We start from the raw sequence: 17,670 nt of genomic DNA, 5'->3' as shown, positions 1-17,670 counted from the left end.
TTTATTTATTTTTAAAGTTTAGAAATTAAAATATATCAAACTTTAAAAGATGAATAAATTCTAATTTTACATCCAAATTTAAAGAATAAAATCTTATTTAACCCAACATTTAATAACACATCTTGCTCGCGCTGCTAAGGGTGGGAAATGGTGAAATGTTATCCTAAAATGCTATTGGGCTACCAGTTCTTGTTTCTCAAAACTTTGTGGGGATTTCTTCCTGCACCTCCAAAGATATTTTCTACACCTCCAAATATTTTTAAAAATCCAAAAATACCTATTGACCATTTGAAGGAAGCCACATAGATCACACCCCAAAATTGTTTCCAAATATTGACTCTCAATAAAAGATACTTTCAGAAATCGACATCCAGTTAAAATTTTAGACTTCCGGATGTTAGAATATATATATATATATATATATATATATATATATATATATATATATATATATATTCTTTTTCTTTTGCTTTCACAATTTTTTAAATTTAAAGTTTAATTACTTTTAATTTTAGTTACTTTTTAATACATTATAAAAACAAAATTATATATATATATATATATATATATTAAAATTTTATTTTATTTTCAAAATATACATTAAAAATAATAAAACTTATAAAATATATAAATTTAAAACAAAAATTACTTTAAACAAAAAATATTAAACTAAGGAAAAAATAATTAAAGTAAAAAAATTAAACTTTAAATAAAATAAAAATTCTAAACAAAAATATTTTTTTAATTTAAAATTTAATTATTCTTTGAATTTATTTTATTTCTTAATTTTATTTATTTTTAAAAGATATATAATTATGTAATTTAATATACATATTTGTATTATACATTTTGAAAATAAAATAAAATAACAAAAAACGAAATAAAAATATTAAAAAATAAAAAATTAAGATTAATAAACTTTAAGTAAAAAAAACAATATATATATATATATATATATATATATTCTTTTGTTTTATTATTTATTAATTATGTTTAATTTTTTTTACTGTTAGCTTTTAAATTTTATTTATATTGTAATATTTTATTTTGTAATATATATTTTAAAAGTAATATATAACATTAATATATATTTATATATGTATATAATGTTTTTAAACTTTTTATTTCTTTTGTTAATTAAGTAATATTTTTCAGTTTAATTTATTTAAAAATATATTTTTTAATCTTTTAAATAAAAACAAATTATATATATATATATAAATTATTTATTTCTAAAATGTATATTTACTTTCCAATACATTACATAAAAATAATATTATATATATATATATATATATATATAAATATTTTATTTAATTTTTAAAATATGTATTAAGAAATATGAAAACATAAAAAATTAAATAAAATAAAAATAACTAACAAAAAAAATTTAAATTTAGAAAAAATAAAGTTTAAAAAAAATTAAAAAACGTTAAAACAGAATTAATATTTTTTATTTAAAGTTTAAGTATTTTTAATTTAATTTATTTTTTTACCTTTTATTTGTTTTTTTCAAGAATATATATGTATATATTTAATTTTATTTTTATATAATGTATTAAAACGTAAGTTAAACTAAAAAAAATAAAATTTACAAACAGTTAGATTTTAAATTAAAAATCAAAATCAAAAAATTATATATATATATATATATATTTATTTATTTTGGTATTTAGAAGTATGTAATTTTAACTGTTAACTTCCAAAAATATTTTTATCGAAAGTCCCCATCCGTAAATAGTTTTAGAAGTATGATTTTTGTGGCTTCCGTTCAAATGGTTAAAAGTTAATTTTGGAATTTTAAAGAAAACTTGGAAGTGTATGCAGAAAGCCAAAGTAAACAACAGTGCTCATGCTTCCAAAATTCAGGCCGGCCACCGGCAGCTGCAGTTGTGGCGGCTCCACCAATTTTTCTGAGAAAAATGATACCAATTGTCCAAGTTATGACTACACAACATTTTTTAAACTTACCAAAACCGATTTTAATATTATTTCCACAACAAAAGAGACAAAATTATTTTCAGTAAAAGAGGGGACTACACTGAAGTCGAAACCGGCTCTTCGCGGGATCCAAAGTAACTAATTTTTAAATGCTAAAATTACTCTTTTTTATTTTTTTCTGTGCAATTTTCCATTTTTTATTTTTAAAAATAAATGAAAAAAAATAAGAAGATTTAGTTGCAAATTTGGCACAAAAGGTGAACGCCATGTCATGTACGAATCATGATACATACAGAGAGAAAAACAGCTTGAAACACTGAATAACGCGCAAAGTTGATCTCTGTCAGTAGTTCTTCACTGAAGCCATTGGCTATTGTCGTTGCCATTGCCCAACCAATTTGCCACTCTCTCCCTCTCTTTAGGGTTTCGGGGATCTAAAAAAGAAGAAGCTTTCTTCATAACTCGGTAATACGAATCCTCATTCTTTCTAGAACCGCAATTCTTCTACATTCTGATTTCTTCTTCGCCGTTCCTAAACCCTAACATCCTTTTTGTTTCTGTTACTTGAGGGCATCGATTTTACTGTTTTGCCCTGGAAACGCTTGAAATCGAGCAATTAAGGTGCCGGAAAGGAAGTCTTTCATTTTTCTTTTCTTTTTGAGCGAATGTTTTTTTTGGGGGAAAAAGTAAGTATCTGTTGTGGAAAATGGGTCGTCGGTGAAAATAGAAAGTGCAGGAGATGAGACTAAATATGTTACACCGTTTTGTGTGTGAAAATTGTGGGAGCTGAGTTGTGTTCCTGTTGATAAAGATTTCTTACAGTTGGGTTTTTGTGTTTATCCTTTTAGGGGTTTGGAATGAAGTGTCGGGAATGGTTAGAAGGTTGATTGTTTAGCATTGAGGCGAGGAGATGGATTCTGCAAGGAGTTGGCTTCAGAAGTTCCAGCCTCGAGATAGAACCAGGGCTGCTGCGAAGAAAAAGGAGGAGGGTAGTATTGGAGGAAACGAGGATTTGAATGCGGCGGTGGATGAAGCAGTGCTTTCCAGTGTCACGAAACAGAAGGTGGCCGCAGCAAAGCAGTACATTGAAAATCATTACAAGGAGCAAATGAAGAACCTTCAGGAGAGGAAAGAGCGGTATGATTCAGTTAATCGGGGATTCTGATAATGTTTTATGTATCGTGACACATCAAGTGTTGACACTTGTTTGTTCAAACCTCTTGCGTACAGTTTTGGGGGTACATTTTTGTGGGATTCCTCCCTTTTCTTTTAAGGACTTTCGGTAATTTTCTTGATATTAGATTTCTTATAACTGATGCGGTCGATTGATTCTAAAGTGTTATAATTTTTGTCAGATAGATAGTTGCTCTGCTGGTATTGCTTTTCATCATGCTGGACTCTAGTTCTGTAAATTTTTCTAGTATATGTTTTTAGTATTGCCGTGGCACTTTTCCATCGCTACATACATATTGCTCATACTGAACGATATGTTAAATTGGGCGCTTGGCTGCGCTGATTCTAGGCAGGATTATCCAAGAATACAGAGCGCACTTTCGAAAGGAGTGTCTGATTGAAAATTGAAGTTGGTTTATGTCTCATTGAGTTCAGCCTTATGAAAACCTTTGAATTTCTTACTCAAATCTGGCACTGTAATTATTACCACCAGTATGTTTTAATGTTTTTTGTGAAATTTGGTGGACTATCCATATAAAGAACTGATTACTAATTTTGTTTTTTCATGAAGCTTGTATGTGCACGTTCGTCTAATGGGTTGGAAGACATATCTCTTCTATGTTCATAACTGGAAAGTTTAATGACCCACTAGGGTTGGCCTAGCACTTATGGGTTTCCTAGTAGCATGCGTGAGATTGTAGGTTCTAACCTTGGTATGTTTGATCATTCTTCTGCTAAGAAAAATTGGAAAGATTTAACGAGACTCAAGTCATTGGCTCATATCACAAACTCTTAGTGTGTAGCTATAAAGTTCTCATAATTAACTGTATCGGAAACACACTAATGTGGGATATGGATTCCTCTGTTTTTTGTAAGGTGCATGTGAATATTGCTGAAACTGTAATTTGCTTGAATATTATGTGTACTGTGTTAGTTGCTTTGTCAAACATATGATAAACTTTTGTAACACCTCACCTACTTATAACAGTCGAACCATCTTGGAAAAGAAGTTGGCTGATGCTGATGTCTCTGAGGAGGATCAAAACAACCTGCTTAAATTTTTAGAGAAAAAGGAAACTGAATATATGCGCCTTCAGAGGCATAAGATGGGTGTTGATGATTTTGAGTTATTAACAATGATAGGAAAAGGAGCATTTGGAGAGGTATGTATATGATTGCCTTTACTTTGTTCCTTGAACTTCTGATCAATGAATGTACTGATTTCTATCTTAAAAGATATAAAAAGACTGATTTCTATAAAATATTAACAATGATTGTCAACTTATAAAAGACTGATTTCTATCTTAAATGAGGATTAATTTGAAGATTTTATTTGCGAAAGCACCTACCCTTTCGTGAAACACAAATTGATTTTTGGATTTTGTGTAAAAGTGTAACAGAATTTTACAACTGATTTCCTCTCCCACTTTTTTTCTGAAAAAGGATCTCGATTTTGACTACCATACTGAAAATTGAATTTTTCCAGGTTAGAGTCTGTAGGGAGAAGACTAGTGGTCATGTGTATGCAATGAAGAAGCTAAAAAAATCAGAGATGCTCCGCAGAGGCCAGGTTACAAGCATTGGTCAAGCTAGATTATGTTTTCCAGAATTTACAGTTTAAATGCCTATGGTCAAGAAGATCATTATACTTATTCCCATTTGTTAATTTTTTCAGGTTGAGCATGTTAAATCTGAAAGGAATCTCCTCGCAGAGGTTGACAGCAATTGCATAGTCAAACTTTATTGTTCATTCCAGGATGCTGAATATTTGTATCTTATTATGGAGTATCTACCGGGTGGGGATATGATGACTCTACTAATGAGAAAGGATACCTTGACCGAAGATGAAGCTAGATTTTATGTTGGAGAAACTGTTCTGGCTATTGAATCTATACATAAACACAATTATATACACAGGTATGAATATACTTGTTCATTTACTTCCAGAGAAGTCTGATTTCCGTGGTTATTCCACATTTAACTTTTGTATGCAGGGTTATCTTTTAATTGATTCTGGTATAACAGAGTTAATTTCCAGAATATACTGTTACAAGTATGAGGCTTACATATTTGCTACTAATTTAAAAAGGATCTAATTGTGAAAACTGTTGATGTATGAAACCACATGTATTTGTTTGAAACTAAAGCAAACTTAATCAGTTATATAGTTTAAGTTTGTCTCTTCAATATTTTGTGCTACAGGGATATCAAGCCAGACAATTTGTTACTTGAAAGATATGGGCACTTGAAATTGTCAGATTTTGGACTTTGTAAACCATTAGATTGCAATACACTTGAAGAAAAGGATTTTTCTGTGGGTCAGAATGTGAATGGAACTTCACAAAATGAAGAGCGGACAACTCCTAAACGTTCACAACAAGAACAACTTCAACATTGGCAAATGAACCGGAGAACACTTGTAAGTTCACTGCTATAATGCTATTATTATTTTTTAATTCCTGACAGTGCATGCAATTGTAAAACTTGATGTTGTGTTTTCCTTGTGATGCAGTGAAATAAAGTTATGATAATTTGTACATATCAAAACCCTATCTGCTCACCAAACCCAAAATCAAAAAATAAAAATAAATGGCTCCATTAAACTAATGGTTAAAGATGGCATTGTTATACATCTTTTTTATGTGCTTGTAATTTTCAAATGTGTTCAATATTGAAAAAAAACTGTATAGGGTTAATCTCCCTTGTGTCTAAAATACATATAGGGTGAATGCATTTATAATAAAGAGTGATACAAGTATATATGATAACCAAACACAAATATGTTAAATAGAAGATATTGTAGTAAACAATATCAACAATATCTACCAATATCAAACAATATCTATTTTTCCTAATAAATAATAGATGCTATGTTTCCCTAACTAATGGGATATATCTAACAAAATGTATAAACCCTTGCAGGCTTATTCCACAGTTGGTACACCAGATTATATTGCTCCAGAAGTTCTTTTGAAGAAAGGTTATGGGATGGAATGTGATTGGTGAGTTTTATGTGTGTGAATGTTGGCATGTTAAGTATTAATTTATTTATGCTATGATGTATCTATATCATAACAGTTGTGTTTGTCATTTATTCATTTTTGGTGATCTTTTCAATAATTTTCCAGTCCCAACCTAGTTTGGCATTCAAATTTCTTGCTTCCATAATTGGGATGCAATCTGGGAGACTTCCTTTTCTATTATTATTTCCTTTTCAAATGTCCTAAAAGTATGTCAAATTCTGCTTCATTTATGTGGAATTTGTGAACATAAGTTTTAGGTTACATATTTTATGTTGATGCAATGATGGTTTTACCAAATTCACAGGTGGTCACTTGGAGCGATTATGTACGAAATGTTGGTGGGATATCCACCTTTTTATTCTGATGATCCGATGTTGACTTGTAGGAAGGTAATCATTTCAAAAGAAATGTTTCTTTTGACTATGCTCGTTTGACATTCACTTTGTTAAGAGTAAACTTTCTATAAGTGCAGAGTGGATCATAATTGATATTGATAATGCAGTCTTTATTTTTTTATGAAGTACAAGCGATATGATATCATGCCTGGATTTCAGAAGCGAATTCTTTTGATTTTCTTATCATTGGTAATCTGTTAAAATTTAGTATAGAAAGTAGAAAGAACAATTAGTCAGAGTGTGTTTGGGAACCTGTTTTCATCATTGCAAATGGTAATTCACACTTTCCAAAGCATGAAATGAAGAAGAGACATTTTGTATCATTGGCATTGAACATCTGTTTGGATGATTTGAACTGATAACCAAATACAGTTGATTAGATGGGTGGAAGCATACGCATTTAGCTTAAAATTGGAGAGGTAGAAAGGAGTGGCATAAAAATGTGCTAGAACAAAGCTGGAGGTTCGTTGGAGAGATCTTTCTTGATTTTATTCATTTTTTCAGTCAAGGATTAAAATCACCTTTTTTTCCTCTCAATTTCCATAAAATGGTTTTCTAACATGATCCATGGTATAGTGCAACCTACACTCTATAGTAGAAAAATTCTGTTTACATAATTGTGTATAAATTTTTATAAATTTTATAGAGCATGCTAATCTTGGTTTCTGTTTTTTGTAGATTGTAAATTGGAAAGCTTATTTGAAATTTCCTGAAGAAGCTAGGCTGTCCCCAGAAGCTAAAGATCTTATTAGTAAACTTTTGTGTAATGTAAATCAGAGGCTGGGGTCAAATGGTGCAGATGAAATAAAGGTGCTGTATGCTCTGTGATTTTCTAAATTCATCTGCTTGCTATCTTATACCTTTTGGTATGGATTTTACCTTTTCGCCATATTCTTTAGGCTCATTCATTCTTCAAAGGTGTTGAATGGGATAAGCTGTATCATATGGAAGCTGCATTTATTCCTGAGGTCAATGATGAGTTAGACACTCAAAATTTTGAAAAGTTTGATGAGGTATTTGAGTCTCTTAGATTTTCGCTTTGTGTAGCTTGTTAGAACTGCCTCGTTGACTTATTCTCATTTTATGTTTTGCAATTGTAGTCTGACAGCCAAACTCAATCATCGTCGAGATCTGGTCCATGGAGGAAGGTAATATTTGGCGTTTCCTTCTCTGTGCAAAATTGTTACCAAGTTATCTATAGATCATGTGTCACCCCCCGGTACTGTAGAAAAGTACAGAGAAGATTAGTTAGTCATCATTTTATACTTTGAATTACTTTTATTTTAACTACCCTGCATGGATGTGATTTATGAGTGGATTCTTGGTGTATCTTTTAGTCTTCATGAGTTGTGTTAGTTGTTGAGATGGTAGAAACCATAGGCAGGACCATGGTGGTTGGAAAAATCAAGGGTTAATTATGTTTTTAGTCCCTGAACTTTGACACAAAATTGGAATTCGTCCTTGTCCGAAACTTCAATACATTTTGGTCTCTAAACTTTAGAAATAAATGAATATAGTCCTTTTAATCCAATTATGTTAACTTTTTTTTTACGTGCCGAACGCTTTTTATGTTAGTATTGAAGTTGTTTACACTATTTGACATATTCTTGGTTCAATATCTACTGAGAAATGCGTTTGACACCTAAAAAAAGGTTAACATAATTGAGTTAAAAGGACTATATTCATTCATTTTGAAAGTTTAGGGACTAAAATGTATCAAAGTTTCAGACAGACGAATTCCAATTTTGGGTCAAAGTTCAGAGACTAAAACCATACTTAACCCAAAAATCAATTAGTCATCATTGTTTTGTTTATACTTTTTGAACTATTTATCTTCTTCAAATTCTTGATATGAATAGTGTTTGGGCTTTTACTTTCGACATCTAACTACTTTTACAATTTTTCTAACAAGAATTGATACTTGCCCGGAATATTTTGGAAACCTAAGTCATGGCCCATGTTAAAATGTGTATCATTAAGGCTTTGAAAAACGTCAGCACTAGGTTAGCAATAACTTTCATGACATAGGGTTGCTTAGATCTTCTTGAGTCTGAATTATATGAATTTATATTAAAGGCAATTCTTGTTAACCATTATAATGACTTACCGGTGTTTAGCTTGGTTATACTTATTATGAGCAGTGGCCAAGGGCTATCTCGCAAGTTACAATTTTTGGTTATTTTGTTCTTTTTACCTGACGTCTATCATAATTTTTTAATATTTTCTATTGCTGCATTATATTCTCTATCTTCAAATCTTCAATATGTTAATTTCTGTTGTTTGCTCACTCCTATCGATTTCTTGTCCTTGTCTTTTTGTTGAGATGTTGCAGATGCTTTCATCTAAGGACTTAAATTTTGTTGGATACACATACAAGAACTTTGAAATTGTCAACGATTATCAAGTTCCTGGGATGGGTACATCTCTTTCTTTTTCTTTTTCACTTTTCACTGCTTCAAATTGTTTTATGTTAATGTTTTTCGGGGATTCTATTTTGGCCATGTCATAGCTATTATGCTTGTTATGTTAGATATATTTTATTATAGGAGGGATCTTCAGATATTCAAAATCATTTTTGAGATAATTATGGTGGAGGAGCTCTTTTTGTGTATGTGTTTCCATCTTAGATACTGATAGAAACTGGTATTATATGAAAGGAAGTAGATGATATTGTAGGAGAACAATTACTTTACAGCCAAAGGAGTATAACTAAAGCTTAGAAAAAGAAACCAGGAAAAACGGAAAATAGTAATCCAGAAAAGAAGATAACATCCAGAGTTGCAAGATGCAACCGTGCCTGCTAATACCTCACCCAGTTTCTGTCACCCCCTTTTGCTACTCTCTCGTACCTCATGACTGAGTATTCCACTCCAATGTCCCCTTTCCATGTGGACATTTTGTTATCCATATCTCACCTTCAAGTTTTGCATTTTCATGCTTTTAGCCCATTTAGTCTCACAGCCCATCTTCCTTCTTTTTACACCTCTTCCTCTTGTGAACAGGTGTTAAAGGCCCAACAGATGCATTAATTGAGAGTGTGATTGTTTAAGTCAGTAAATGGTTATTACATGAACAAATAGCAACATTCTTAAGCATTGTTCAGATATTATTGCAAGGATATATAAAACCTCAGTTTCACATCAATGAGGTGACATGTTTTTTCAGGAAGGAAACATAACTGGTGGGGTTATGTTGAAAGGCAAAAATATTTGAATTTTTGTGTTTGTCTTTTGTGCTGATCGTATTTGCATTTAATGTCCTGGAAGGTCGTTTGTTTTGTTCTGTTTTGTTGACTTTGGTTTCCTCTTGCCTCCCAGCTGAACTGAAGAAGAAACAGTCCAAACCAAAGAGGCCAACCATCAAGTCACTTTTCGGTAGGCTTTCTCTTGCTTTGGGACCATTCATTATTATATTCCTTCAAGCTGTTTTCTTTTTAGCTTGTGTTTCACTGTAACGTAATCATAATCTTTTGAAGTGATAAAACTGGCTGACATGATATTGTGAATCAGAAACACCAGAGCAAGAGTTGTCTGATACATCTGCTCAAGGAAGCTTTTTAAAGCTCTTGCCACCCCAATTAGAGTTATCTCGCAGAGACAAGAATCTTCCTCCCAGTAGGAATCATAACTCAGCATTTTAACCATTTCCACCTTTAAAATTTTACTCTGTATACGTTTGGATTTGTTCTTAATTACACTAATGGCTTGGACCAATCTCGTCAGTGGCCCGCAACTATTGATTTGTAAATCTCTTACTCCTCACCATCTCCCTTGTGACACATGCTACACTAAAACATACACCCATTGTCTATCAATACTTCATACCATGTATATTCGCGTTCTCTTTTACATTAATGATACCAAAGCATTATCCCTGTATCATTGGAGTGTAGTATATAAGAACAACACCTGTTTGCATTTTCTTTTTTAAATGTCATTAATTTGTAAGGGTTATTATGGTTCGTTTATTTATTATTATATTGAACGGGATGCCTGTAAGCTGATATCTATTCATTGCTTACACTTTAGAATTGGAGGATTACTTTTCCTATTAACACTGAATTCTTCTGTAATATTTAGCCTGTTAACATGATACTGTACTTTTAGGAGTAGTTGATTACCTACATTGTTATTGACAGTGTTTATTACACATAATATGTGAAAAATCTCCTTTTGTATCTCTTATTTTGTGAATTACTTTTACCCTTGATTCCAACATGCTTCCTGCATCATGTGGGAATGTAAAATCATCTTTCTTATTTCATGCATCATACTAACATTATTTTATTTTACTAAAAACAAGAAACTGAAGTAAAACTTTTGAAGAATGTCGGATTTGGTGATCACTACTTTTAGAAGTTGACATGATTAATACCATCATACCATTGCACGCGGTGGTAATGTTGCTGGCTTGTCACTTATCTTATGCCAAAGTTGAACGAAAATGGATCAAACCAAACTGTTTTTGTCCCCCTCAAATGATCTCAAATTTTTTTCAGCTTAAGGATTTTATTAACCTTGACATTCCAGTTTTAATCATACCGAAGATGCATCTGTTATCACTTATCACAAGTCTGTGTATTTTGTTTTTGTTCTTAACTTGGACTGTCTTTTGATAAAAAAAAAATGAATAGGCAGATACTTCCTAGTTATAAAATATTTTTAAAAAAGGTATTGAAATCATAACAGGCGAAATTTGCGTCAACCTTGCAATTGATTAATTGATCAATAATTTACAGCAAAAATTATGTTTTCCATTTTTGAAATCATGCGTTCTTAAAGCAAACAGTTAGTGCCTCAACTAGGGATGTTAACGGGACAGTTAGGGTACGGGTAGTGACTTCTTCGCACTTACCTGTTGAATAAATATATGTCCCGTATCTATATCCGTCGGGTATCCATTATGTGGGTACCTACCTATTTTTTTCATATCCGCGGGTATCCACAAGTAGTCGTGGGTATTTATAAATTTATTTAAAAAAAATATTTAATCATTAATTCAAATAAAATAAAATAAAATACTTCACTATCATACATTTTAAATAAAGTTCAACTAAATTTAAATTCATATAAGTCCAAATAATTATAGAAGTAAATATAAAATGATGTTCAACACATTAAAAATTCTTTAATTAGTGTTTTGATTAACAAGTCCATTTTTTCCAATTGATTCCTGAAAAATAAACAAATAATAAACCTCAACTGGCACGTGCCAAGTATTCTTATTTTGATTCCATCATTTGACAACAAGCATACCATAAACGTCACTGTCTATATAAGGTTTGATGTATATGTCCAATTTCAAATAAAGGGAAGAGAAGAATGTCAAACGGTGTACCTGGAAGAAGACCAATACTTGAAACTGGAAGAATGGAGACAAAAGATAAGACAAGATGTGCACCTTAAAACAAATTATGTCACAATATTTTTTACATATATATATATATATATATATATATATATATATATATATATATATATATATGAAAATATTTTTGTGAATTAAAGTTTAGCGGATACGGGTATCCACGGGTACGGATACTATGATATCCGTATTCGCCCCGTTGACATATGGGTATCAAAAATACTTGTGTCCGTAAATAGCGGGTATCCATTTTTAATATCCATTTTCTACCCATTATGTTTTGCCACATATACCCATGAGTACGGATTTTTTGACATCTCTAATTTTAATACAAGTTCGAGAGAAGGAAAAAAAGAGGTCAAATATTGTTGTATTTAGTAAAACCGCGTTAACATGAAGCAGTCGCTGGCAAATATAAGTTATTGTTATGATTGATTGGTGCAGGACCATTCCAAGGAAAACTTATTCGAATATTCTGTCCAGATTTCAGAGATGACATATGCCTTATTACATCTTTAAAATATTTATTAATTTTTTTTACATTTCTTTTATAAAACATGATTTTATTATTTCCATCTACTTATATACCATGGTTTAATATTTTTTATCGTATATACCATGGATTTAAAATAAAATTTTCATCATATACTTTTATTTTACAATAAATACTTTAGTTTACTAATATTGATAAAGGGAAGAATTGTTATAACTAAAAGAATTAACATATATATATATATATATATATATATATATATATATATATATATATATATATATATATATATATATATATATATATAAAAGATTATAAAAGTTCAAAACTAATTAAAAAAATGAAAAATTAAACTTTGTTTACCTAGAATCAACACATTTTGACTGCCTCCTTTAGCTCCAACATTTGATTTCTTCTCACATTTACAGTGTGACACTCACACTTCTTTTTTAATGCTTTGGAATGGTTCCTTGCTTTATTTCTTTACTTTCTTCTAAATATTAAATAATTGCATTCTACTGCATACTCATTCCCTATGAAGCAGCCTTGATCAGGAAAATGTCAAACTTACATAACAATTATATCACAAAACACCAAGAAACAGCCCACAGATACTAATACCATTATTTTTCATGTGCCGTGTCGTTTAAAGCATGTTATTTAACTTCATTAACTTCATCTTCTTTTTCTAATCACAGTTAGAAATCAATAATCTTTATATATTAAACTGTCATTGTAGCATGGTAAAATAATTGGGACGGTCCTTCCATACCCATATAGACCTTTAATAAACTAACATACCCATCTCTTTCATCTAAAAGGTGGTTTAATAATTACTCAATAAATATATCTTATTCTCGGTTAAAATCAAAGGAAGGGCTTAACCCACTTTTAAAGAAGAATGCCATTAAATAAATATCTACATGGGAGGGATGGAACTTTTGTTGAGGATTGAAAAGTGTTCAAGTAAAAAAGACATTGCTCACTTTGCTGAACTGATATGATAATGAACAGCAATTTCCATTTCTCAGTGGCTTTGCGAAGTCAGAGAGGATTAAGATAAACAAATGAAAAGCAATTTTCACTACAGTTTATGATGACATTAATCATATTATTATTTATATAGGGTAGTTGCTCCTTCTCCATCACCATGTCACCACAAACAAAAACGTCACTCTCCATGCTTTGAAAAATAGCTCAAAGTTAAGACATGTAATAAAAAGCTTAAAAACATTTAAGTTCATTACTATAATAGTAAAATCACTGCCAAATCGACGTGTAATGATTAGGCTTCTAGCCACTTATCTTTTTCTTAGTGGCTTTATTATGCCGGCCAGCCTCTGGAATTGGCAATGTCATTGACAATACAATACAAAACAACACAAACTCCTATTTTTATTTTTATTTTTTCATCAAATTTTGCCTTTAAAAGTGGCACAAGCCTATTCCTCAAAGCCCCTCTTACACCTTCTCCTACCTTGTTCCACTACTTTTGTGTTTTACTACTTGTTTCTTATCCCTATCTCAGAATAATTTATTAAATTTGTTGCATTATTATTTGATCCTTGTATGATGAAAGTGGGATTCGAGCTGGTTCATGCAAATTATAATCAAAACATGATTCGTCCACACATGCATGAAACATGGGATCACTACTCAAATGCCCCAACCCCAGCAACAGAAAACCAGTGCCTAAATTTGGGGCAGAATGAAGTCTCTGAGTGGATGGAGGAACACATTGGTGACATCACCAAACACCTTGTTGAAGAGCTAACAGAAACAACTTGTGATAGCTTGTTGAAGACTTCCCATGACAACTTTGTTCCCTCACTTTTACCCAACTTCATTCTGCCCCAAAGCAACAATGTGTGTGATCAAGGGTTGAGCCTCATAACCCTTCTAATGGAGTGTGCAGTGGCAATTTCAGTTGAGAACCTGGGTGAGGCTAATAGGATGTTACTAGAGCTAACACAAGTGGCCTCACCCTACAAAGCATCATGTGGTGAAAGAGTTGTTGCTTATTTTGCCAAGGCCATGAGTTGCAGGGTGATGAATTCATGGCTTGGGGTGTGTTCACCTTTGGCTGATCACAGAAACATTAACTGGGCATTCCAAGTGTTGAACAACGTTACCCCTTTCATAAAATTTGCACACTTCACTTCGAACCAGGCAATCCTTGAGGCAGTGAACCATTGTGACAGTATTCACATCATTGACTTGGACATCATGCAAGGGCTGCAATGGCCACCTTTTTTGCACATATTAGCGACCAGAATGGAGGGTCCAGCACAGGTGAGCATGACATGCTTGGGAAGCTCAATGGAAGTCCTGGTTGAAACTGGGAAACAACTCTCCAACTTTGCAAGAAGGCTTGGGATATCATTCAAGTTCTACCCCATTGCAAGCAAGTTTGGGGAAGTAATTGATGTGTCGATGCTGCATGTAAAGCCTGGCGAGGCAGTGGCAGTGCATTGGTTGCAGCATTCACTGTACGATGCAACTGGACCTGATTGGAAAACACTGAGACTCCTTGAGGAGTTGGAGCCAAGAATCATCACCTTGGTGGAGCAAGATGTGAACCATGGAGGCTCATTCTTGGACCGTTTTGTGGGTTCCTTGCACTACTACTCCACCCTATTTGATTCTCTTGGAGCATACTTGCACTTTGATGATGCTAACAGGCACCGAGTGGAGCATGACCTTCTCTCTAGGGAAATCAACAATGTGTTGGCCATAGGAGGCCCTAAGAGGAGTGGTGAAGACAAGTTTAGGCACTGGAGAAGAGAGCTTTCTACCCACTCTTTTCTTCAGCTTCCCATGAGTGCCAATTCAATGGCTCAAGCTCACTTGATATTGAACATGTTTTCACCAGCTTATGGCTATAGCCTTTCACAACTTGATGGCACATTACGGCTTGGATGGAAGGATACAAGTTTGTACACAGCTTCTGCATGGACCTCTTCTGCATCTAACTAGCTTCCTATACCTTCTTCAAGCCCTCTTATCTCTTCATACTTTTAAACTACTACCTTCACTACCTGTAAATCTACTTTCTTTGCTTTTTCTTCCATTTTCTTCTCTCATTGCCTTGCCAATTTAACCACATCACAAAACATTACAAGTTAATCTACTTTCTTTTCTCTTTCTGTGGTCCCCAATGTTGTTTAAATTTAGACATCCACATGCGTATGCCTCTCTACTTGGATAAACAAATTAATGGCAGAAGCTGTAGAACAAAATATGAGTGGCAACAACTTTCCCAAGTTTAATTGGGTTTTCGGAACATGTGTATACACTTCATTAATATTGTTGGACCTAATCAAATTTTGTCCAACTTTTATAGGTGAAGCATGTTTTATGGAAAATGTCAGATAATCTTTAATTATTAGGTTGTTTTTATTTGCAATATGATAGGGTAGTTAATTAATTGTGAGTAGCAGTATTTTAAAAAACAGATCGGGGAAATTTGTTTGCTGAAATATTGGGTAGTTGTTAATTGCTGAGATATTGGATTTATTCCATTATTTTAGGCTAGATATTAGATAGTTAATTATATGTTGCACGACTATTTAAAAGCAAGCCTTAGTTCAATAAAATAAGGCAACAAGTTAAAGTTTATATGGTGTGTGCGTCTCGATTTTTATATTAGCATAGCAAGTTTGTGTCTCGTCCCTTCATGTGCGTCAGTTTTTGGGTGTAGTGGTGTTTGGGTGCTCTCAATAGAAATTGGGCCAGTTTAAGAGGAAGGGTGACTAGAAGAAACCTAGAAGGTGAGTTCTAGCTTAAGTAACTTTAAAGAAGTAATGACACAAATTTGACAACATTTATTTACTAATCTCAAAGTAATTTTTACAATGTGATAGCCTCTACTTATGATTCAAGAAACCCTAGAGGTGTCTTCAGAAAAGGGGAGCAAAACCCTAATTAATCTACTTTGGGGACCAAGGGAGAGTCATGTGCCAAAGGTGACTTGCCAAGTGACAAGAGCATGCGTCTCATGCACCAAAGGCACAAATGACCAACACACCCTCACCCTTGGAGAGCACGTTAGGCACACAAAATGGGTCGACTATAAGTCAACCTTAAAGGTCTCCTTTAGTGCATAACCCTAAGCCAAAAACACTATACTACTACCTGAGGTCCAAATACAAGGTCCAAAGAAAATCATATATTACTTGGCGTGTAATATAAGGCTCAAAAGAATCCTACTCTACTAATTACAATAACTCATTGGCCCAAGATAATAAGAGCTTGGCCCACCTATTTCAGATGAAGCCTGCTCTTCTTATATGCGCATGATCATGGCTCTTGTGGTTGGTTCCCTAGGGGTTTGCCATCAACACTGGTGGGCTTCACTAGAAAATGTGATACTCCTCGCTAATAGAAAATGGGTTATGAGATTGTAGTTCGTTGAAAATGTGTTATGAGATTGGGATTGATAGGAAGTAGGTTACATGATTATAATAGTTACAAAACGGGCTAATACAATTAACGTAAAATGAAGACATGATGTTTTGTAATGTGATTGTTTTGGTAAGGTAAATCAGAATATCTTATTATTGGTATTGTGTTTTAAAATGAAACTGGTTTTTTTTATCAACAATAAAGAATCAATACAATATAAGAAGCATTTGGGGTTGTTCTAATCCTTTTATATAGTTATGAGTATACATGTTACGTTTACAAAATATATACATTTCATGTGTAACTTTACGCGAAATATAACAAAAAATAACAAATACTAGTTTAATCAAAACAAACTTCACCAAATCATATAAAACATAAGTTTCATAAAAATATTCATTGATCCTTTGATAAAAGAAATTAAATTATATTTGTTTGATTTGTGATGTTTACCTCAATAATTCTATATCATGAAATTGCCTGTCTTCCATTTTTCAAGCATCAATCACGAAGCTTGTTTTGTCTCAGCAACATCGTGTCGAGGTCCCCAAGAAACTTTGTTTTGTTACAAAAGAGACATGTTCTTCATACACAGAAACTGTTGGACTCGATAGTCTTAATATCTTGCAACATATTTATAAAGTGTCAATGATGAATTCATATTTATGCCCTCATTTAATGTTTAATTCTGGGTATTTAATTAAATTTTTGTGCTTAAAAGAATATCTTAATTGACAATTCTGATAATTGTGTTTATTGAACTTGTGCGATAAAAATGTCTTAAAAAGTTATTTTGGTTGCATAAAATATTCTTGAATATTCTAACATTTTTTGATGCAGCTGAAGTTAAATTTTGTTCATTAAAAGTGTGAAATTG

At 32.2% G+C, this 17,670-nt stretch overlaps 2 protein-coding genes across 3 annotated transcripts; both read left to right on the top strand.

The window, feature by feature from the left end:
* The first annotated feature begins 2,111 nt into the window (after window positions 1-2,111).
* On the top strand, window positions 2,112-10,697 carry LOC114191830 (serine/threonine-protein kinase 38-like). Of its 2 annotated transcripts, XM_028081249.1 has the most exons (15): window positions 2,207-2,406; window positions 2,511-2,562; window positions 2,790-3,078; window positions 4,103-4,277; window positions 4,601-4,684; window positions 4,790-5,031; window positions 5,317-5,533; window positions 6,037-6,116; window positions 6,442-6,526; window positions 7,211-7,342; window positions 7,432-7,545; window positions 7,633-7,680; window positions 8,865-8,949; window positions 9,850-9,906; window positions 10,042-10,697. In XM_028081249.1, the coding sequence occupies exons 3-15, from the start codon at window positions 2,852-2,854 to the stop codon at window positions 10,170-10,172; spliced, it is 1,677 nt and encodes a 558-aa protein (XP_027937050.1). In that variant the 5' UTR covers window positions 2,207-2,406; window positions 2,511-2,562; window positions 2,790-2,851; the 3' UTR covers window positions 10,173-10,697. The 2 variants fall into 2 exon arrangements, with proteins under 2 accessions (XP_027937049.1, XP_027937050.1); XM_028081248.1 differs by lacking the exon at window positions 2,511-2,562 and having other exon boundaries at window positions 2,112-2,406.
* A 3,044-nt stretch (window positions 10,698-13,741) lies between these two features.
* On the top strand, window positions 13,742-15,542 carry LOC114192184 (protein SCARECROW-like). The gene has a single exon (XM_028081817.1). It carries the CDS (start codon window positions 13,959-13,961, stop codon window positions 15,363-15,365), a length of 1,407 nt encoding a protein of 468 aa, XP_027937618.1. The 5' UTR covers window positions 13,742-13,958; the 3' UTR covers window positions 15,366-15,542.
* The last annotated feature ends 2,128 nt before the right edge of the window (window positions 15,543-17,670 follow it).

The sequence above is a fragment of the Vigna unguiculata genome, chromosome 7, assembly GCF_004118075.2.
Source record: "Vigna unguiculata cultivar IT97K-499-35 chromosome 7, ASM411807v1, whole genome shotgun sequence".
Taxonomy (NCBI): domain Eukaryota; kingdom Viridiplantae; phylum Streptophyta; class Magnoliopsida; order Fabales; family Fabaceae; genus Vigna; species Vigna unguiculata.
The sequence above is the reverse complement of the archived record's forward strand: the minus strand, read 5'-3'. Positions and strand labels throughout refer to the sequence as shown.

Coding starts and splice junctions, on each gene's coding strand:
- LOC114191830 (XM_028081248.1), top strand. CDS start 2,852: ATGGATTCTGCAAGGAGTTGGCTTCAGAAGTTCCAGCCTCGAGATAGA. Junction 7,343..7,431: donor ATGGTGCAGATGAAATAAAG/GTGCTGTATGCT, acceptor CATATTCTTTAG/GCTCATTCATTCTTCAAAGG. Junction 7,681..8,864: donor GATCTGGTCCATGGAGGAAG/GTAATATTTGGC, acceptor GAGATGTTGCAG/ATGCTTTCATCTAAGGACTT.
- LOC114192184 (XM_028081817.1), top strand. CDS start 13,959: ATGATGAAAGTGGGATTCGAGCTGGTTCATGCAAATTATAATCAAAAC.